This window comes from Pagrus pagrus, assembly GCF_965226575.1.
Source record: "Pagrus pagrus genome assembly, chromosome: 15".
Lineage (NCBI taxonomy): Eukaryota > Metazoa > Chordata > Actinopteri > Spariformes > Sparidae > Pagrus > Pagrus pagrus.
In genome coordinates, this window is record NC_140199.1 from 10,978,755 (window position 1) to 11,003,213 (window position 24,459).

The 24,459-nt window shown below is 42.2% G+C and overlaps 1 protein-coding gene across 2 annotated transcripts in view; it reads left to right on the forward strand.

Moving 5' to 3' along the window:
• The window catches only part of camkmt (calmodulin-lysine N-methyltransferase), a 111,146-nt gene that overhangs the window by 50,641 nt on the left and 36,046 nt on the right, over positions 1-24,459 (forward strand). For both annotated transcript variants that reach the window (XM_084374696.1, XM_084374697.1), the window contains exons 4-5: positions 21,805-21,865; positions 23,731-23,782. In XM_084374696.1, the coding sequence (XP_084230822.1) occupies positions 21,805-21,865; positions 23,731-23,782 (113 nt within the window). The remainder of the gene's footprint in view (positions 1-21,804; positions 21,866-23,730; positions 23,783-24,459) is intronic.

Below are 24,459 nucleotides of genomic sequence, written 5' to 3' on the forward strand. Positions count from 1 at the left end.
CTAAAACACACCCTCTAACACGGAGTATTGAGTGAGCAACCTCATCGAATCTGACATGTGGAAGTTGGCAAGTACCGTATGAGTTGTTATGTGTGCGCGCACGTGTGTGCATTTGCATGTGTGCACACCACACACACAGTTGAACCCGCAATATTTAAAAAAAAAAAAAAAAAAAACGGGCTCCCCTTCCTCACACACCTGCTACACAAAAAGACACACTGACGAGACAAACATTGTCTTCGCCTCTGGCACACTGTTCGCACACACACATTTCCTATTCCCATCTGCCCCACACACACACCTTCCCCTGGGTTTTGAGGTGACAGTGACGATGACAGTTTGAGCACGGGTTGGTTGTTTTTTTTTCTGCGACAAGTAAAATTAGCAGTCTGCCAGCAATTCTTTCTTTCTTTCCTTGTGTTTTTTTTTCTGACTGCCTGTCCACTCTCTCTCTCTCAGTTTCTCTCTGTGTCTCTCTCTCTCTTCAGTGGCCCACTACATCGTTTCTCTTCCCTGCCACCATACACACATACATGCACACTGTTTCTCTCCTCTGTCAGCCTCTCTGTGCCGCCTGACGACTTAATAGCTCCCAGTGAGTGGATTTGAGCACTCCGCCTTTTGTGTGTTTACACGCACTTGTCACGCCCGCAATATTCATATGGTGATGAGAAATATTCATTTCTGGAGGGGGGAGACGGGTGGAAGGTGTCGGCGGTGGCCTGGGAAGGAGGGAGGTGAGGAAGGAGACAGGCGAGGAACTCAGAGCCCTGACACCTACTCGGCTTTAATGCGTTGATGCCCTTCCTGTCTGCGGTCTTGTGGTCCTGTTCATCCTTCCTTTCTCTCCTGCTTTCACTCATTCTCTTTCTTTCTTGCATTCATTTCTGTCTCTCTGGGCCATTACAACCACATATCCTCAGGTTACATCTGACCATTCCTTCAGTCAAGTTCTGGCCATCATTAGTAAATTCCAGTTTTTGTGATGTAACACTTTGTTCTCTGTGAACTCTCCTCCTAAACTCTCTTCTTAATTGTTAAGAAAACTTTATTTATTCATTGGAAAATCTCTTTAAGCTTGAGTTTACAAATCATTTTATTCTTGATTCGCTCACCTCAACAATCAGTGTAAAAATTGACCAAAAGGCTATGGGTAAGATCTCAACTGGGTCCCCTGGCGCATACTCGCTGCCCACTGCTCCCTTTTCTATGGGCTAAATATACAGTACCAGTCTCTCTATGTTGTACATGATATGATATGTGATCAAATAAAGATTCCAATATCCAACAAAATGGCATTTTCACACACTTCACAATCTTGTAGTGCAAGTTCCTTGTTTTTGTTTTTTTAGAAGGGCAGGATTGGAGTCATACACAGGTGACAGGTCAGCTCATTTGAGAGACCTGAAAGACAGTCTGAATACAGCGTTGTAGTGTAACAAAGCAGTTCCTATGTTGATGTTGGTTTGGAGAGGCAAGGAGAACATCAGCCAGATGTTGATGCTCTGTGTTTCTCCTCTTTTCTGCTCTCTCTTTGCTTCTCCGTCCTCCATTGTTGAGCAAGCGGCCGGTCCCTCGGCTGCCACCGGCCCCAGGACTTATCTTGACACCGGAGCGGCAATCACAGACCGGGAGATTGAGCGCTGTTTATTTTGTGTCAATATGTCCGCTGCGACCCTAGGGCCAGAATGCAAACACACACACTCGCACACACACAGATTCATTCGCAGCCTTGCTCACTCAATCACCACCCTACCCCTGTTGAAAATGAATGTATGATATCTTGCCTTTCACTATTCACATCTCTGTTTCTCTCTCTCAGCAGTGTGACGCTTAATCTGTCGCTCTGTTTTGTCTGATACGGGGCAGCACCAATGCATTTTTATTCTCTATCTTTTATTGCTTTTTTATTCAAGGCCATCTGTGTCTGTGTGTGTGCGAGTTTGTATTTTTTTGTTCTGTGAATTTAGACCGTGTGTGTGTGTGTGTAGAGCCCTGTGTGTGTAGACTTACGGTCGCTGCCTGCCTACAGAGTAAATCATCTCACTAACTAAGCAGCAACATCAGTAACCACTGGTGACCACGAAACCAATGACAGGCCTCGCCTCCCCTGACTGACAGCTGACATTATTCTGGACCCTGCTGGTAACTCGTGGCAACAAATTGGTCTTGTTGGGTGATGATGGGGTGACTGGTGTGTTACAGTGTGCATGTGTAAGTGTGTGCGTGTATGAGAGACAGAAAACGAAAGGGGGGGGGGCAGGCAAACAGAAAGAATGAGGAGAGCTTATCCCTCCCACTCAATTACTGACCCTGACTCTCTCTCTCTCTCTTTCTGTGTGTGTGTGTGTGTGTGTGTGTGCATGTGCACGTGCGTGTGTGTGCACTCCTCCCTCCCTCCCACTCATCTCAAGGCTCTGACAGTTGGCTATTGTCTGCCTGCCTCTGTCACTTATCAAACAGTGCAAGTCAGTCCAACCCGACAACATCACCCCAAAGAAAGATGGGGGGAAGAAATCATATTCATCACTGTGTCTGACCATTAGCACCACATTACAAACCAGCTCTCAAACATTTCCACTGCCCCCATGACCTACACGCTCTGATTTTTGTTATTGAGTTCAACAGCTTCCTTGAAAAATTTCCTGCAGGCTCGCCGAGTGTTAAAACATCACCAGCAACTTTGAAAGCACCGTCTCCTTAATTAAAATGTCATAGTTTAGTCTATGCTTTATTTTCTTTGTTGTGTTTGTAAGAACATTTCAAGACAAGAGATTATCTGACTTATATAGAAGTAGCCATTGCGATGTACTGCTCTTATTAATGACAGTGAGGCGGACTATCGATCAATCACCGTCCGCTGCTCAGCTGAATCAGACGGATCCTGATGCGTCTCACGCTGGGATCAATCTAGTTATTAGATGATGCCGTAAACAGTTCCCTCGCACATTCAATACATGGCATTTGCTGTGTGATGTATCAGCTGTGCTCCTTTGCCATGCAGATTGTTATAGTATAGTACAGTATTATAGTATAGTATTAAAAGTTTAATACTTCTTCCGATTAATAAGAATGAAAACTTAAATGTCAAACTTTCTTTCCAAATATTGAACGCTATTTTTTTTTAAAAGTAGTAAGTAGAGACTGTCTTGACACCCTTCTCCGAAAGGACCAAGATAAATGCACAAATACACATATATTCACATGCACACACACACTTCATGGGAGACATTTCAATCAGTTCCAATCTCTCATATGAAATATTCATCACAACCCTCTGTGCCCAGTTACAGTGCCATGCTCTCTGTATGTTGCCTGGATTTGGTGTCATACACAATCTCACTCACACTAGGTGTTAAAGTATTCTTTTCTTGTTGTTGTCCCACCTCCTCTGCCCTTCTCCATTTCTCCATTTCATTCTCTGTTGCTCTGCCACTCTCAGACAGTCTTTCGCTCTCTTTTTCATCCCGTCTTCCCTCCTCCTTTTCTTTCTTTTCTGCCCCTTGGCCAGCTTTCACTTTGCTTTCATGCCCTCTGCACTGAAAAAAACAACAAAACAAACCTTCCACTTAAACTTTCCTATTGTTTAGGGCATGGAGGATAGTAGTGTTTGTTCTCTAGGAATTACTTATCAAATCATGAATTCGAGTGCATTCATCTACAGTCACGAACTTGTCAATGTGCAGGGTCAGTTTTAGGGAACTGGGCAAACCCTTGTAAGACATGTCCATTTTCACGCTGATATTTAAAGATGTATTCTTGGCAATTCACAGTCATGATCATGAAAAACAACTTGATTTCTTGAGTCTGACCAAAATAATCCCTGAACATTTCTTTACTAGGCACTAAAATGACAATTTTCTTGTGACTTCCCACATGTTTGTAGGTTGCTCCTTTGTGCAGCACAGCAGCTGTTGTCAGCTCTGAATTAACAAAGTTACAATAAACAATGACTTAGTTTAAAGGGGCAATGTGCAACTGCTAACTGTAGCTGCCGTTAGCTAGTCAGCTCTGTTTGCCGTTCATCTAGCGGTCCAGACTGGACTCGGGACAGGCTCGGGCTAACTGGTTAGCATGCTTGCATCAGTAGATATCTCTGCAACACAAAGCATAGACATAACTTCAAACCTGTGTTTTTTTCAGTCTGTGGATGATTATCATTATTTTTTTAATATTTTCATCTAAAACTCTTACATATTGCACCTTTATCAGCAAAAAAGTACAAAAATATCCATAGAAACTTCTCTAACAATGGTATTTGGGCAGGTCAAGTGTATAAGTACAAGAACTGGACTGTGATTATTCACTGCAGTTTCCCAATAAGTTCATTGATCAAAACTATCATTTCAAAAGTGCTAAAAATTGAAAATATTTAAATCAGTTGTTCCTTTTTTTAAAGAGCATAAATCATGAACCAAACTGTCAGAAAATGGACGTTAAAATGTTAAAAGACCTGAAAAACAAAACGGTCAAAACTCAACCACAAAAAATGTAAATCATCCGCTCATCCCTGGCTCCGGTCTCCAAAACTGTTTTGTGGAATTCTGTCAGCCCATTTGTTATAAATATTTTTTTGTTTTTTAATTTTTTTGTCTGACTGGCTTATCTGGCTACATTTACAGTGCAGAGGTGAACATTTAGCTCAAAATGAGCACTCATTTGCGCACACACACACACACACACACACACACACACACACACACATATACACACACACGTGTGGAGAAGGAGGTCCTCTGGCACAATAAGTAGTGGACCACGGGGCCACATCCATTATGTTTCGGCCTGGCTGTATGAGCGCTCCTTTGTCACCTTGCACAATGGACACACTCTGAAGCGGGAACAGGCAACTTTGTTGTGTGGTTTACTTGGGAAATTTTTTTCATATTTCTGTTTTCACTATTATAATTGCATTCCAGTGATTGTGCATTTGCCTACCATTGTGATTTTCCAGTTTGACTTGTCGCGTGCAGAAACCTCCATCTTCAGCCACCTTCAGTGGCTCCCCATCGCCCCAGTAAAGGCCCTCCCCGCCTGGACATTTGAAAAGAGACATGGGGGAAACGAGGAAATGACCCATGCTTAGCCACACAACATGCTAGCTGTGCACAGACAATCAGCATAGCATTAGCAGGACTGTTGAATAGAGCCATCATGGCTGCCTAGCCCTAGGGAGCCAGTGATCTGCCTATGGGCTTTATGAAAAGTGGAGGTCCTGCAGAGCCGCTGAGGGCCTGAATGGAGGCCGGTGTAGGCTCTGTTAGAAACTCCTTGGAGCTGCTGAGGGGCAACTGTCTTTGTGCTGTGTCTCTCCTCTCCTCTGTCCTGTATGTTTGTTGTATAATCATAGTCATATATGATTTCACCTTAAATGGATTTGAGTGATTATGACTTCAGATTGGGGTTAACATACACAAACAAACCCTGCATGACCCACAGCTGTCCATGTTAAGTTTCCAGGCTGTGATATAATGTCCTGTCACACATGCATAACGTAATTATAATCAGTCAATATAAATATATATGTGTATGTTTTTAACAACAGCAGCTGTGCTAGATCAATTATTATGCGCCACACTAGCCGCTAGACATGAATTATGCAAATGTGTGACTCTGTGACGTTGTGTGATGTCACAAAGTTGTGGAATTAAAGGCAGAGCTCAACTGACGAGGTGTTTCAGGAGCAGTGTTTTCTGTGGGAGAGAGGAGCTTCTGTTGGTGCAGACTTTGACCTTTTTAACTTTCGAGGTCTTTTTCATGCACACTGAAGAGAAGGAAAAAATCGAAAAAGTGTAATAGAAGAAAAACTTGAGTCAGATAGAAAGAAGGTTTACCAATTAAAAAAACAATTACTCTCTGATTTTCTGTAAAAACTTGATATATCGCTCACTGATATCTCGGTCAGTGATTGTGAATGCGTTCAAGATTGACTTGAAATTGTCAGACTACCCACATACTTATTGTATATAGTACATAAAGGATTTTTCCTTCGCTTTCTTCTGTTCTTCTGTTGCTCTCTCTCCCTTCTTCTCTCAGGTGTTGTGGAAGGTATTATTTTGAAGAGACCTGCCTCTATAGATAGTGAGAGAAAGAGAGAAAAGCAGATAGACAGAGGCAGAGAGGGAGTCAGATAGGGCTAAGTGGCCTTTCGTTGCCCCCAGGGTGTGCTCCGTTGGTGTCCGTGGGTGCTCTTTGTCCAGAGCTTTCACTGTGATTAGAGCGTTTGAGTTGACAATTCACTTAAGACCCCTTTTCTTTCTCTCTCTCTCTCTCTCCCTCTCTCTCTCCCTCCTGCTCTCACACCCACAAGAAGCCCTCGTCCCTCCACCCTCTATCCCCTTGCTCTCTCACACATACAATCTCAGGGTGTATTACCTGTTCTTGTAATGCAGTTAAGCTCAGCTAGAAGCCTTTCATCGTCATACGACTTAATTCCCCATGTGGCAGCCAAGGTAACTGCAGTGAGAGAAAGAGAGATGTGGTGGTATTGGTGGTGGTGGGGTGGAGGAAAGAGTGTTGAGATGAGAGAGGAGGAGTTGGGAAGGTGCCATCTACGCTGCTGCTGCGTGGTGGGCCCGAGCCGTGGGCCCAGCGTGATAATGGCTCTGATTGCAGAAGACCAGCGTGCCTCTGCCTGAGCGTGTCATGTAAAATATGGGGCATCGCTTCAAGGCAATATATACGTGGTGCTTGGAGAAGTAGGAGGTGGAAGATGATGGAGGCTCCACTTGGATTAGTCCTCCTGTAATGTGCTTTTCCTGACGCCGAGGAGAGTCTGAATGTCTGACCTCCTACTGGGAAAATGCAGTGGAGCGCCACTTAATGTCAGTGTTTCAGACGAGCAGATCCAGGTGGGGTTTTAAAACCTCTACCTGACTGTTACATTAACCCAGCCAGAGGCACACAAGGGATGCTATACTAGGTAGTTGTTACATCGCAACTAGACTTCCATTCTAGCGAGATCAGCATCATTGGCATGGATTAGTGATAGCATCGATATTTGATATTTGATATTTGATATTTGATATTTGATCAATTATTGGCATTTACTGCCACTAGACAGCTTCTCTGCTAAGCTTTCCTCCCTGCTCCAGTCGTTAACACTGGTCTACTCTGAACACAGGCACTTGAGTGCACAGTATTAATCTCTGATGTCTCCTTATTGCCCTTTCCCTCCCAACCTCGCTAAGATTTTAAACATTGATAAACAGCTATTTACAAATCACACAGCAAAAGGCACAAAACTACATATAGACAGTTTGAAATAATGAATTCCCTCATTTGTTCTCTTTCCCTGCCTACTTTTTCTTCTCAGTGTAGTAGCCAGTAGCTAGCCAGAGATAGAAAAAGACACAAGAGATGATAGGAGAGAGAACGGAATAAGTAGCAGAAGAGACAGTGAAAATGACAAAGTGACAGAGAAAGACCGAAGGAAGGAGAAAAGGATATAAGAAGAAGGAGGATGGGGTGACATTGCTCCCGGGTTAGTGCTCCAAAACGGAGTGCTAAAATCATTTCAGCTCAGATAAAGCTCTGGCCACTGCCAGGCCGCCCCAGGATATCTGCCCTGCTCATCTGCCTCTCCAATGAAACGCCTGCACACAGGGAGCCTTCAGGCAGCCCGCCACACACAGATGTGAACGCGCTTGCACACACAGATGCAAATACACAAACACAGACGCTGAGACATCCACACTGGCATGTGCACGCTCTCTCGTGCACTCTGGCCTCTCATGGCGAGTTTGTCGCAGTGCAGTTTATTTCAGTTGAGAGAGAGAGAGCGACAGAAAGCCCCGGGGGTCTCCTTCCTCTTCTGAACCTCCCAAATTAACACGCTGCCACCACCACTCCTCCTCCCAATCACTGCTGCCCACACCCATTTGAATCATCTATACTTAAGCAAACAAAGTCACCCTTATACACCCCATTAACCTTTTTCCTCTCCTGCTCTCACCTTCTCGTAAACTGCTTTTACCCTGTCCTTACCACCATTCCAGTTTAGTCACTTGCAAGATACTTTGGCCTGTCATCCTTGCCAAATGTCAATTTTGCAATATTCTTAATATATGTGGAATGGCTGGACTTTAGCCAGATTTTGCAGGGATCAGGAAGGTGATTCACATGTCTTAAAGTCAAAAGTCAGTATGATCATTGACTATTTTCTTGTGTCATTACCCTTCACAAAAGTAGACAGAACATAACGAAACGGCATAATAGTGAAACCAAGGGTCCAACAATGAATGCTAACAAGCGATCAGCGGCGCAGCGTTTGGGGAGGCAGCTGCTCAACTGAACATGCCACCAATTCTGTCCCTAGGAAATTTAAATTGGCCAGCTTGATGTTGGTTGGAGCGTGAAACTAAGTGGCCAATCACAGGCTGGGGCGACCCTGCAGGCAGCCAATAATTCAAGTGGATCAGCGCAGCATTTACAGGATATGACTGGATTCATTAAGAGGCATAAGATTCTGTAGAGCCACTGCAGCACCACATCAGAAGCGTAACTTTCCTTCCTCTGGTCCAGTGGTCGCAAAGTCATACAGTTGCCTGTAAAATGGGGAATGTTAGTCTAAATACTCGAGCAATGATTTGATTATCTTTATTTTTTTTTACCTTGAAAAGGTAAGGCCCGCCCTGCTCTAGTCTCATTTCCTGTCCCACATTGTGTGCTATAAAATCTTCCCTCTTTGAGAGTTATGACGCTATAAGTTTAGATTTATAATAATCTTTTCTAAACTATAATCACAGCAAACCATCTTTGCACTTGTTGCCTTAAGTCCCTTCCCTTTTCTCAACCCTCAGTGTCACTTAGACTGGACTGTCTGTAAGTCAGCGTTCATCCATCAGAAATCATCAGTTCTACATCCAGAATGTATGAACCTGTTCAAATTGAAGGTGAATTGAATAAAACTAGAGCTTATTTTTCATTATTCAATCACTGTCTTTCAGGCCAAAATAAAACATTCTGTATTTCTAGCTTCAATTTGCGGCTTTTCTTTGTCCTATGTATAATAAACTGAATATCAAGTTTTGGAGTGTTGATCAGACATAACAACCAGACATAATCGTTAGAATATTTTAATGGGTATTTTTTTTTTTTTTTTACTTTTCTGATATTTTATACACCAAACAACTGCTGAATCAAAGAAATGATTTCCACATTAATTGATTATGAAAATAATCCTCATTGCAGTCTTAAATAAGACCCAAAAAGCGCTATTTATAGTGTCATCACGCCAACCTGTGCAAGACATATAACCCAGTCGTGCTTGGCAGCCACTGGACAACACAACAGTACTTGGATGTGCATTAAAAGTATTGCGATAGGTGAGAATGTTAACAGACAATTTACACAGTTAAAACACATTGCACAGTCAGTTTGACAGCAGTTCTGTATTTGTATGCACCCTCTCTTCTCTTTGCTCCCTCTCCTCTATCTTATGTCTTCCACCTCCTCTCCTCTCAGCACCTCTTCACCGAGATAGAAAATCTGGGTCTCATGTTTAAGGCATCAGTGCAGTTGTTGGGCAGACTCCTGGATGCTCTGGCAGTGTAGATGTGTTTTGTCTCTCCCACCTCCGTCACCCACTCTCCCACTTTCTGTCACTTCCTGAATATATCCTCTTCTCCCCCGTCAGTCGCCTCCTTCTTTGAATTCTGATGACTTTGTGGCATACAACTCATAATCGCTGTTTGATGTTATTCCAGACGCTTGACTTTTTCGACATCTTGCTCGCATTACAACTTGCGAGCCTGGCTGTGGTGCCGTCATGTGTCACTGTCGCAGGTTCAGTGCAGTGCTGGCGACTTTAGATGAGAGTTCTGATGCTCAAAACGAGCAAACTTAAATCTCATTGTCTAAAAATAACTAATGATAATTATTGTGAGGCATTATGAATAATGTTGCAGGACTACTCCTCGGTTATTTTAAGAACACAGATGCTGTTGAATACTGATTTGGGTGTTGATTACTATTGCAACGGTTTAAGCTTTGAAGCATTCGGGTCAGCCCTAAATAATCGTGGGCCCTAGTCCGCTGAAAAGTTCCTTTATGAATATGATGGTACCGTAACACCAAAGTTCAGTGTTCAGATGGATGACGGTGAGGAAACTAAAGACATGGAAACCACACTAATACCACAACTTGCATTATTTGGTATAAACGATTATATTATTGCTGTTTCTAAAGCAGAAAAACACTCAACTGACACAGAGTTCACGGCTGTACTCGGATAGCACCCAACCAGCTGACACAGCTTCAGGTGTTGGCGTGTTCTCGTCTTCAGCAACCTCATCTATTTGGAGATTGGGCTCATTTTTTTTTAAGCAAAGCCTGCTCTGGGCACCATTTTTTGTCGAAACAACTGGTGTTTTTGATGTCAAACAGGGCAACACTTGCATTAAGATGACTATCATTGACTGTAAAAGTCACAGGATATCGACAGTAAAACAAAAATAGGACAGCTTTCGCACATATTACACAGTTTGGGTATTCTTTTGAATTCAAATTGAACCTTACACGGACATGGATAGTTACATTTATGTAAAATAAAGGCAGTAAAATAAGGAAATTCAGTGATCAAATGCTTTCATTGTGTATCATGTTGTTCCTGGACTTTGCTGTAGATAAGATGATTCTGTCCTTTCCATTTCACACTGGTTCACATTCAGAGAGAACATGGCAGGTTGACGGCAGGGAGGGGCTCAGTGGCAGCTGTCATGCTTTCTCATATTGTTTCACTCTTTTTCCATGATCCAAGAAACAGGAACCTCTCATCAGTCATTTTAATCTCGACTGTCCTATTCCTCCTCCTCTCTGCACACTTTTTTCATTTTCTTCCCTCCCCACTCCCCTCACTGACTCCCCTCTCCTGCCCTTGTCACCCTCACAGTTTCTCCTCTTTTTTCCTCCCACAATCCCAACTCTTTTCTCCCCATCTTTTTCTTTCTCTGCTCTCGATCTTTCTCTTCTTCAATCACCCCCATTCCCCTCTCTTTCTCTTTCTCCTGTCCTAATTGTTTATGTACATTAACATTCAAGAAACCAGATAGCCTGGTGCAGGTGACACCCTGTAATTTGACATCCTTGCCTTTCTCCAAGGAAGGAGAGAGATGCAATCTGTGGCAATCTACATTGTGTGTGTGTGTGTGTGCGTGTGTGTGTGTGTGTGCGCGCGTTGAGCGTAATCTGGGGTTGTCACACGGGCCCATGCCACTCTCCGTATGCTAATCAATGAACGAAGCTCTGCAAAGCTCTCGTCTGCCAGCTAAACCCCACACCTCAGCGCTGATATGTCTATTAGCCACATGTCAAACTCCCTCTTTGTTTCTGCCTCCTCCTGTCTCACACCACATCTCATTCCCTCCCCTCTCATTCGATCGTTCCTCCTCTCTGTAATTCTGTCCCGCTGTGTCTCTCTAACTCTCTTATTCTATTTCTTTCTCCATACTTTATTCAACTCTCCTCCTGTCATCCTCACTTCCTCTGTTTGATTTGCTCCTGAACACTTTCTCCGTTCTGACAATGCACGACATGAGGAAAATCTGCAATGTGCGATAACATTTCTTAATATTGTGATGATGATAATACTTGTGCTGAATACGCAAATGTTAAAGTGAATTTTGAAAATCTGCCTATGGAGAAATGAATGGGATATTGCTATGATTTAAGCAGCTAATTAATATTTGATTTAAAAAAAATTCAACTTTACAGATTTGCACAACCTCCCTTGCCATTCTTGTATAGATTTCTAAGTTTATGAAGTGCGCACGACGTCCCTGTCCAAGATGACCTCACTCCCAACTCCACAAAATTTATCAGCGTGGTCAGTGGCCATAAGCTTCAAATTATAACGTTCTACCTACCCCTCGAGTGTCAGTTTTGCATGTGAAGGGCTCCTCGGTCAAGTTAGCAACAATACCTAATACACAACGTCCAGAAAGGCCTTTAAATTTAAGCGTGCTAAAAAACAGTTCCCATAGTATCATATATTATGACTTTTGGAGTGTTATTGATGTCAGATTGTTAATTAGTTTCAGGCAGTATTTTGCGATGATTATACTTATTTGGTATACCACTTATTGGTCAGCAGCATGCTCTCTACTTCTGTCCATTGTAAGAGAGCGGTGCGGGGCATAATGGGATAAGTGATGAGGGAAGCCGGTTCATGAAACTAGTTGTAAAACATTGATATTACGTAAACATACATACTAGTTGCAGCTCAAGAACCCATTTTTTCCTTTAATCTAAAAAAAGTGGATGACAAAAAGATAGGAAGATGTGTACATTTCCGAAGTACATCCATTTTTGTAGTTTTTTCAGGGTTTTTATTAAATAAGCAACTTTATGTTTCTTTATTTTCGATTCTCTATTTTTCTTTTGTCGCAACACTGTGCTTCAGCCGCTTAGGTTTAGGCACAAAGAAAACCACTTGGTTATAGTGAGGAAAACATCATGGTTTGGTTTAAATTACCTGTTTTGGTCACTACAAACATGACTGGAAATGTCCAGAGGTCTCCTTAAATACGGCTAGTTTTGTCTCCGCAAACAGTGTCTGACTTACTGTGAAAAAATATTTGGTCAGTACAATATCCAGTCATGTCATGCTTACTTAACTGCTAATATTATCTCCTGGCGACTGGGTTGTAAATAAGACACTATTGAGGTGATTTCTTGGCCCATATAATGTGTAATATTAAATAAAGAGCCTGTAATGTCAGGTTTAGTGCTCACACACTTAATAGAATGCTATGACTTTCCATAGCAGTGCAAAGAAAAGTGGTCATGCTTGCTGTACATATATCATTGCTGTGCTTTTATAATATCACTCCCAGTGCAGCACTGTCCTCTGCATCAGCAGCCAGCAGCAGATGAGATTCAGGAAAACTGTCTGTCATGTAGACAGACACGCTGACAGACAGGTAGAGGAGAGATAAAACAATACGTTGTCATGCATTTGTCTTAATGCTGTGGAAAGCTTTGAGACAGACAGACAGACAGACAGACCGGTGTGGAGGCAGGCAGACAAGAAGGCAAGCAGACAGTTATAGGGGCAGTTAGACAGGCAGTCAGCCCTGGCATTTTGCAGCAGATAAGTAAGCTATCAGAGGAGGGGGATAAATAGCAGAGTAAAGATTGGTCCCGGCCCCCTCAGAGAGGAGCGGGGGGCCACAATGCAGGCGTGGTGGGCAGATAGCCCCCTGCTCTCATTATACTCTGCCTAATCCAAAACGATGTTTACTCAGAGAGAGAGACAGAGAGAGAAGGGCCACGCTTATCGAAGCCCTGCACAGTCCTCCAAGCGTGTGTGTGTGTGTGTGTGTGTGTGTGTGTGTGTGTGTGTGTGTGAGAGAGAGAGAGAGAGAGAGAGAGAGAGTATGTGTTAAAATGAGCCTATTCCAATGGAAAAAGGGATCAGGAGTGTCTCCAAGGCAGACTCTGTTGGCTTGAATGTCGATGCTTATCACACATTGCCTGGCTCTTCTTGTGAAAGGCGAATAGGTTATCTAAACTGCCTATTCACAGCATGTGTGTTTACCATACCAGCTAGGCAGATTGATCATTTCATAATTGCTATTGTTATTAACACACGGCTATTAATAGTTCAAGCTTTTATAAAACCTGACCTAATCGGATTTATCAGGGGATGAAGATCCTTAAAGGCCAAAAAGCATTTCCTTTTTTTTTTTAATGTTAAAATTCTACAAAATAAAATCAGTTGTATTTTTTTAAATCCCTGTTGACTTGTGATGTCACTGCAGCTTCTGTGCTTCCAATCATCCGACTGCAGTCGACACCTGATTAATATACTGCATGATGGCCCCCGAAAGGCTGAAGTGTTTCTATAATACTTGGTGTTTTGCCCAACTGGCATTCAGATTCATGTAGCTGATTATACCTTTCTTTTTATTCTTTTTGAGCTGGATTATTTGATATTGATATTCGAGTTGAGCACATTTCAGTATCAACATATGGTATTGACTGATGAGCTCTCTGTTTCGCTTGTCCAGCCCCTCAGTTGGGATATATATATATATATATATATAAAATCCTGAAAAACAACATAATTTTTACGTGGTTTTTCGGGGATTTAAAAGTGCTTGGATCGTGGATATAGTGCTTTATTGCTGTTTCAATAAAGATTCTTATCATTGAGCAACCCTAAAATTGCCTGACATATACAGCATTTATAATATATAGTTAAATAAAAAAAATCTAAAATACTTTGTTGAATGTCCTAAGGTGCTGGAAATAAAGTATTTGAATGTATTGTATACTTTATTTACAGCAGAAACTTCTTTGACTCCTGTATGAGGTCAAATTCAAACATACTCCTAAAAAGCAGTGGTGTTTCCATCCACCTCCTGAACACATTTTTTCTTGTAGATTGATGCTGTTTTATATGATAATGTACATCAAAATGTCCCAAAATCCACAGTAGTTTGGAAAACAAACACAGACTCCAATCATTTAAAGTGTTACCCTTTTCAAAGTACTATATTTTTTTAAGTACCATAGTGTTTTGTCGCTGAGATCTCACTGTTTATTGTCAGTTTGTAACATCTCCACTACTCATGTTAACACAAACTACATGCAGCAAGCAGCTCTCTTGTGCCTCACTGTGGTGCCTTGTACACACACAAATGAACACACGCAAACACATGCACACACGTACTGACAAATGAACATACCTTAACCCCTTACACAATTTTCTTCAACCTGTCTGTCTTTCTCTTTGACTCTCTCTTACACACACACACACACACACACACACACACACACACACACACACGCACACATCAGCTCTGTGGTCTTGTGAACTGTGTGTACCCCGTCTAGGCTGGCCGGGGTAATCCCGGCCTCCACTAAAGTAGCCGTGTGAGAGGACAGATTGTCAGTTGATCATGGCCAGCCGAGAGCCTTATCCCTTATTGGATCGGCCATGGAGGAGGCTTAGGAATTATCTGAGGCCTCGCTTAATGTGGAGACGGATCACCGCCAGAGAGCCACGGAGCCTGAAGACACGCTGGGCCTGAGGGGAGGGAAAGACACTGTGTACGTGTGTGTGTGTGTGTGTGTGTGAACGAAACCAACAGAGAGGTGTGTGTTTGTGTGTATCAGTATGTTATAGTAATAGAGGCATGTGTATGTGTGTGTGCGTGCACAAAGCAACATCACGGCCCACTTAACCCCATCTTGACACCTCTCTCTCACTCCCCTTCCTTGCTTATTTTTTTTTTGCCCTCCATTCCTGTCGTCCTCACCCATCCTCCCTCCTCCTTCTCCTCTCATTCCCATCCCTCCTCTTTCTCTTTGTCGCTCCTCTCCCTGCCTCATTCTCGATTCTGTTCCTCTGCTTCCTCATCTCTGCCCCCCTTTTCCTTTCTCTTCTTGCTATTCAGTCATTCCTCAGCCCATCTTTCATTTCACTATCCTCACCATCTTCCTCCATCCTGCTTAACCTCCTGCTTAATTCCTCCCTACACCTTCCTTCTCACTGCTCTTCTGCACTCTTCCACACTGTTGTTTGCATCTCTCTCCACGCTGATCATCTCTCCTCCTTCTTCATCTTCCTGCTCCTCCTCTATCTCCTCTTTTACTCATCCTATCCTTTCTATATAATATATAATACCAACATCCTGTCCTCAGCAGGAGACCTGACAAAGGCTGATGAAAGAAAGGCCAAACACAGACATTTTATTGTCTAGAGATGAAAGAAATGTTATGTTGTCAAGGGAAATCGTTGACCAGTGCATCATGTCTCAGAGCCCACTGCAAATAAAACAGCTGACATCAGTAATCAATTAACTGATTAGTCATCAACTATTTTGATAACTGATTAATCAGAGTATTTTTCTAAGGAAACAGGAGTCTAAATTATTTAATTCCAGCTTCTTAGGTATGATTATTTTCTGCTTTCTTTACGCCTCTATGACACTAAATTTTAAATATTTGGATTTTGGGCAAAACAAGACATTTGAAGTCATCATCTTGTGCTTTGGACAACACTGATTGTTATTTCCCCCCATTTTCTGCCATTTCAGAGACCAAACAACTAATCAGTTTATCAAGAGAATAATCCACAGATTAATCAACACTTTAAAATAATAATTGGTTGTGTCCTTAAACTTACTTTTGTGATCATATGTCAGACCTGCAAGAGATCCCCTGTCTTTAACTTTAAGACTGTAGACATTTAAATAGTCCGAAAGGCAGCAATCAATTTTGCTTTCAGCAGCACAAGCTCACTTAAGCAGATCCTGTTATCTTTTAAATGAAAGTGCTCAGGCTCTCTTTAATTAATTCTTGGTACTGAGAATCAGCCATGTTTCAATCAAGTACTGTTAGCTTAGCTTGGCTTAGCTGGTGAGTTATTCTAGATTGTCTTTCCCCAAATAGCACCTGGATCCCCTTCAGATATTTGAAATAGCCCTTTAGCTGATTCCATCCCTGCTGTCTGACCCCCTGGCCTCTGAGTGACTTGGGCGTAGGCGGTGAGGGGGAATCCTCGGAGACTGAGTTAACTTTCTTAGCCTGCTGCTGCAAACCTGGATAAGCAGCATAAAACAGAGGGGTAGATGGATAATTCTATCCCTGTGCATGTGATTACTGACAGCTACTGAGGCCAGATTAGCACTGCTATAAGTTGAAGAGTTCACAGGGTCAGCCCCAGGTCACCAGGATGTGGAGGGTGAGGGTTTAGGACCATGGCCTTGTACAGTAGATTCAAAGAGTAACTGCAGTAAATCCGATTGCTTTAACAAGCCTCCCACCTCCAGCGCTGTTGGCATTAGTTGTGTCAGAGTTTATGAAACATACTACGAATTAAGTATGTTTAGGGCTTGATTCTAAGTAGGCACATGATCAAGAAACACAAATATCCAGCATGCAACTGCTTGTAGTACTCACACCTAGTATTAAGCTGTATTTAGTCAGATATTTTGCCATACCATAGAATGATTTTATTTGGATGATTACCTTGTACTATCCAAGCTGGACCACGACAACCAATGAGAGCGGCATCCTGGAGCAACAGTAAACAATTTAGCCCTTGAGGCTTTCGTTAGCTATCATACTAATATTGACAGATACTCAAAATCTCACTTCCAGTTGTTGCTGTAGAATAGAAAACACATGTTTAACGCATCTCAGCACTCATCCAGACTTGTTTTACCTTCTGCTTTTGTTTTTTTCACTGTTACAAATTACTCCAGCAAGTAGTGGCACTTATTTACATCTGCTTTCCCATGAGATCTTGTCAGGGGGACCACGTGTGAGCCCGGCTTGACCAAGGACATTATAATTATACCTGGACACAGCCATGGAGACAAAGTCCCATTAGTTTCTATGAAAGCTGCTCGGTGAAAAAGTATTTTTGGGCCCCAGTGCATCACGTGGCGATGTAATTACACAGATTGGCCACTACGGAAAATGGCTTCAAAGCCTGGCGCTCATCGTGGGAGCCTGGGCTTGACTCTGCAGAGCCAGGGAGCCAGAGTACTGAAGCCATGCTGTTGCATGGAGTGGTGTTCGCTGTTCACTCTAAATGTATTATACTGTATTGAACGTGTCGCCTGCCCAAATTGCACCAAAGTGCAAAGTATATTCACTCTTTGTTTAGTCGTGTTTCACTGACTTTCTTACTCACCCTCCGTCTCTCTCCCGGAAGTTATAGCTACAGGTCACCAAAAAAGTAAGCACTAATAAGCACCATTATCTTGAGTAAAATTAGGATTTCTCTAGGGTTTGAACACTGTTGGAAACATTTCGAGCAATTCAAGTACCCAACTCTATGAAATATATAACAAAGGTCTAGTCATTTTAGGCCATAAAGCTATATAAAATCAGAGTCAATAACAGTAATACCACCACAGCATTCAAACAGAGTAAAGGATTTATCTCTCCATAGAAAGTGCAATTAGGTTATATTTGTAGGTCACTTGTGCAGAGACTGAAGTCTAAAATAAGCCCCAGTGATTGGTCAGACAGCAGTTGAAAAACACAATAATGAATGCAATTGCATATCTTTGAGAAAAGTGTGCAGCCCCATGGCACAGGATCATGAAGAGCCACTCCAAAGGGGAACAACAGGTTTGCAAAAGAACAGTTATCAAACCCTTTCATGCATGAAATGAACAAATATCCAGAGCCACCATTTACCTTTTAAGCGATACCTTGTTTCAGAAAGACTTAACTTTCTGTATGTCTCACAGGTTTGAGTTAGTCCTAAACTAACAGGGGAATTAACACTGTTCCTAGCACACAACCCCAGTAAGCTGCACATATGGTTTTCGGAGTAACACCATCGCCAAGGTTTAGTGCCTGGGACCGATTACTATATTAAGCTGATACACACATACACACACACCTACACTGCTTCCTTTCCTCATCTAGTAATTGAAGGTGAGAAATAATTTCATTATCCTCAGGAAGAGTAATCTGCTCTCTACTCCTGATCCCTTCATTTCCTACAGTGCACCTCGACCTAGGAGGCGCACACACACACACACACGCACACAAACAGGCATTGATATTTATCACACAAGCATGCACGCGCAAACACACAGACACACACACAGTTTTTTTTTTTATCACCCTGGGCTATTAATGTTATTGGAGTTGGGGATTAACCATCAGATTCACATATGCTTTACAAAGCTTTATTACTTAGTGCTGTCTGTCTTGCTCTCTCTCACACACAGGCACATAACTTTGCATTAAGTAAAGTTAATCTTTAGTGTGGGCACTGGTTTGTGGACAGGAACAGGCCTTGAAGAGAGAGTACAGTATGAAAACAACCTAAAAGATGTGTACTGTAAGACTTGGTCCAGATTCTCCCCCTGACACCGTCCTCAGTTTCAGGGTGCAATGTTAATGCTGCATTACCACCCTCTACTGTTCATCCTCCCAAGATGTTTTGGGTGGTCCATGATGTCAAGTGTCACTGTTACACATCTGTGAACATAGGGGGGAGGAGCTAGACTGTCATTTGACAGGGCAAAGGTGTTTGGTGGGACATCATTACGTTTCATGTGAACACACAATCAAAAGAGGAGGGGTCAAAGTAAGGGGGGAAGGGAAGAATTTCGATGCAGCTTAACACACATATGCACTTATTCTAGAGGCTGAACAGGGGCTGCAGCTGCTTCAGTTTCCAAGCTCAATCCTGCAGAAGAACAGGGCTTTAAATCATTTGTTCCTTCTTCCTGTTGTATAATGGATCGAATTGAATTTCTGCTTTTTATTCAGCAGGGTGACAAAGATGCACCTTTATTCTGTATCTGCCGTAGCCCAAACACAGGACTTCACAAGAGCGTCTAAAATCTATGTCATGACAAATTGTCTTGATAAACGCAACAATAAGTATTTTTAATTCATACCTATGGGATATTTCCTTATTTGTGCTGGTTTACCTTTTATATGTGTGTCTAGATTAATTACAGAACGACCAGTTAAAAATCATGACTTGCGAACCGCTCATCAGTTTGTTTATTGTTTAACACTTTACAATAACCATTGTTAACAAATGGGAAATTTAAGTAATAATTCATTCAACTTTAGTGAATAGTTATTTTGGTGTCAAGGAAAATTAAATGCTTTATAAACCATTTATTAAGCAGTTGTTTATCGTCAAGTTGCAACTGATGTTTATAACACTAATACATTGCTTAATCAATGGTTTTTAAGGCATTTTATTGTTTGTTAACACCAAAAAAACTATTTAAAAAAGTTTAATTAACCATAAATGTATCATTTATTAAAGATGATTATTATAAAGTGTTACCAATTAATTAAATAATCAACCATCAATTAATTAAGTTTCAGGCTATTTAGTTATTGAAAACTAAAATGAAAGTAAATGTAGGTTTAGTAAGATTCTAACTGTTGATAGTTCAATGAATATGTGCATCATCCAGTTTCATTTGTCCCCCGTTAAAGGAGAAGTCTGGCAATTTTCTACACTGTAAAAAAAAAAAAATAATCGTAAAAAATGTGGGTAAACCTCTCATACACCGTTACACTGCTGTAAATACTCACCAGTGCACTAAGAGTGTATTAATCCACTGCTGAAAACAGGCGGTTTCAGGCCTTTTTTAAAAGATGTAACCTTTTATTTGTGAGACATTTATGAGACAGAGATTTATGTCCTGAGTAGGAACGAATAGGCTTCGGGCTTAAAGCAACAGATATGGTATGGAAGTCAAAGTATTGAGAGACGGACTAATGCATTGAATGTTTTAAACTTTCAGTAGGATTTGTTAACAATAAAAAGAAAAAACAGAACAACTCGAGCCTTATCCTACAAACACATACTCATTGAGAACAAATGTATAAAGAGTACAAATAAGTAAAAGAATAAGTTAAAAGAAAACATTTATACACACAAAACAAAACAGCAGATCTGGAGAAGGTTTCCACCCTCGCTCTGTGTACAGTATACCACCCATGTGACGGTCGACAGTGTGAAGTTTTCTTTACTTTGTGACAAGCGCCTGGCTGAAGGGGAATAACGGATGAAATTTAAAATGTCACCTTATTTAAGCCTTACATGTCTTGACACTCTGTAGACACACAGTATAACTACTCTGGCTGTCATTGTATTTGTGTGTGTGTTTGTGTGTGTGCGCGTGCTGTCAGGCCAAGACGTAGAAAGCGTGTTTTTTTTTTCTAATGGGGAAAAGGAATATTTGGACATTTTATCAATAGGCATTATTAAATCCTGCTTGCTTGAGCTAATCTTGGCGGACCGGAGCGAGGGGGAGAGAGGGAGAGAGCGCGGGAGAGAGTGAGTGAGAGAGATAGACGCAGGGAGGGAGAGCGAGAGAGCAGCGATGTCTGCCCCATGAGGTGAAGAGAGACCGCCTGTAAGCCGCTTATTATATCGACTACCACCTTTTCTCTCTCCTCCTCCTACCCTCCCTCCCTCCACAGTTTTCTCTCGTTACCTCGCTCATTTTCTATCTCTGTCTCCCTCCCTCGCTTGCTGTCTCCAACTCATTCTGTATCCCCCCTATTCTCTTTCTCAACAACTCCTTCACACGAACACACACACACACACACACACACACACACACAAAGACACACATGTGCACACAAACACGCACAGGCGACGCCAAGCCGAACCTTCTTGTTCAAAGCCAGAAGCAAAAAGCTGAAGTTTTATTCAAATGAATGTTTACTTTTTCTACTGCCAAGATGTGTGTGTTTGTGTGTCTGCATGTGTGTGTGTGTGTGTGTGTGTGTGTGTGTGTGTGTATGTGTGTATGTTGAGATGCAGAGGGAAAATAGCACCGAGCATGCAAGTGTGTGTGCGTTAGTGTGTGTTACATGCACGGCAGACGGAGAAGGGCTGACAGTAGGTGATAAGCCAGACAGGCCTGCACGCTGTGATTATCACCCACCGGACCCCCTGTCACACACACACACACACACACACACACACACACACACACACACACACTTGCATACACTGTGCCCAATGAGAGAGTGTGTTGCAAGGATTTAGGATAGACAGACGGACAGACAGACAAACAGAGACAGAGAAGCCTTGGATCACAGGCAAGGTGGAAACCACAAGAGAAGCACATGAACACAGACTGGAAAACACAATGCATCCAATTATGTTTCACTGAACACTCATTGTTTTTTTTTGGGTTGTATATCAATATTAAGGTGTTTTGATGTTGAGACACCGGCATCAAAGCACTTTGTCGAGCTCGAGGTGCTTGATAAATGTCCGTCGCTGTCATGAATAAACACCTGTCAGTAACTGAGTCTCTAACTCTCTGTCTCCCTCTGGTTCAGGTGTGTGGCCGTCTGAAGAGGTGATGGCTCATTACTGTCTGCAGAAGCGTCACATTTTCAAGTGAGTTCTTCTCTTCAAACCTGCTCACGCCATAGTTAAAAAAAAAAACACTGTTTCAACAATGAATCAAGGACTAACAGCTGTGATTAATAACAAGGATCAAAATCTCAACCCAGTCACTAGAATACATGTTAGCTAAGTATGTTTCTGTAAACCAAACACAACTTAAAGCTGAATGTTTCTTCATATTGCAACTTTACGTCTGTTTAGGTTAAATTTTCTATTTCTCTCTTGTAAGTTTAGGCACAAAAATCACTTGGTTAGGACTATTAAAACAGTATGATGTGGCTTAAAAATGCCTGTTTTGGTCGGCACGATCACTGATGGAGATGGTCCGACTTCCCGTGAAACCACAAAAACAGATCCAGTCCTTAAAAATATCCCCAGGTGTGACACGAGCTATGATCAGTCACTTGGCAGCCTTGTTGGCTGTAACGATGCCCCCCACCACCACCCATAATCAGCATATAATGTGAACTTGATGTGCCACGTTTGGTACAATCGCCAACCCTGGACGCATCTGTGGTTTGCAGAAACGTTAACTACTAATATTATACTGGGCTGAGGATTTACAATATTGTTTACAATTGTCAGTTTAGAAAGTCAGGGTCCATTGTTATTCTAATTCAGACAGTTTAGAGATCTTCTGTAACAGTTTGACATCAGTAAGATATTTAGCGCTTAATATTGAAGCGTCATTGCATTGTAAACAAATGAGACACTCAGAAAAGGGGCATGGCAGCATATAATGGCTTTCTTTTTTCTGTGTTTGATTTCACATGAAACCTGCTGCATGACAGGAAATTGCTTTATGATACAAATCAGGGCGAGCAAACTTATTGAAAGCGTCACATTTGTTTGTAATAACAGATCGGGGAACCAGAGTTAGAAAGGCTGTTGGGAACAGTCACTTTGAAAATGTTTTCTCCTCTTCAGTGAAATTAAAGCGAAAATTGAAAAAGACAAATTAGCAGCAGGGAGAGGGAGGTGGAGGGAGGTAAAATAGCACCATCCTTTGAAATGCTGTTCTAAGAAAATGACATCTGTTAAACATTTTGGCAGGTGTAATTATACCAAAATATATAAATTCTTCCACATTTAACCTTTTAATATTCTATATATGACACTGACATTCCTACTAATGCCATATTTAAACCTGACCTGCAGTAAACGCCTGGCGCTCATGTCATTCTGTACCTTTCCATGCCACGCTGTGTTGTCGTGCGTTGCTCTTTCCCCTGCTCCCGTCGGCTCAGCACTGGCCTGCCCTGCGGCACAGGGCTGAAAAGCACCCAGGCACCTTTGATTTCCACTCAAGGTGGAACGTCACTCTTTGATTTCCTGTTTTAACATTCAAGAGGCGGGAGGCGAGGAAGAGAGGGGTATTGATCAGAGCAGCGTCGTGAAGGTCAGCGAGAGAGGGGGGGCAGTCAGGGAGGGATGAAAGAGGACAGGGGCAGAGATGGAGGGGAAGGGGAGATGAAAGGAGGAAGAGGATGGAGAGAGGGGTTGAATGAGCATGCAAGCTACAGGACTGTGTGTGTGTGTATGTGTGTGTGTGTGTGTGTTTCCTCAGGTTCCCGCTGATTGAGCTTGTGCTTCTCAATGTTCAGCATTCAGCTTTCAGGTTGATGGTTGAATTGATATTTCTTACCCTGCTGTGTTCACTGTGTGTGTACGTGAATGTGTTTATATGATAGCAAGTGTGTGTGTATGAGCGTGTATATGTACATCTGTGTGCATCTACTGTACAAGATGTGCACGTGTGTGTGTGTGTGTATGTGTGTTAGTGCTAAACTGCTACTGTAGGTTTGGCTCAGCAAGGTGTGGAATCTCACTCCCTCTCTTCTCTCTCTGTCTCTCAGGGGTGCAGTGTGTGAGTTAGGAGGAGGTATGACTTGTCTTGCTGGGCTCATGGTAAGTCTCTCTCACACACAACACACACACACACACACACACACACACTGACGTACACAGTGCCTGCAGGAGAGGTGTCTTGGCTTCCCTAATGAAACTGACCCCAACAAATCAATACACAAACAGCATGTGCACACAGTATCCATACCTATTCATATACATACCATTCACTTCTTGATTGCCTGTGTGTGTGTGTGTGTGTGTGTGTGTGTGTGTGTGTGTGTTTGCATACCTTGACAAGCACAATTACTCTTTACCCACATTAAATTAACAGCAGATTACATGTCTGCTCTTCAGCGTTTACTCCCTAAGGCCATATTCACATAACATGTTATGCCTCTCCTAACTGTTTAAATATCTTCTCAAGTTCTGGGTGTGTCCATCTTCTAAGTTTTAAATAGTAATTTACAGTGCACATTAGAGCTGAAAACAGCTCTCAATCTGTGAACAATTAGGGGATTCCTAGTGTCCGTCGGTCCCTGTAGGCTATGACTCCTCACATCACTGATTGTGTTTTTGTGGTTGTCTTGCTAATTAGCTTTAATTTGCTTTACCTTTTAATTATATTGATAATTAATTATTAATACAGCAGCAGTATTTCTACCTGTGTCACAAGTGTATTTTCATGCTCAATTAAGCAAAACAGAATCAACCAAACTCATTCATAAAACACAACT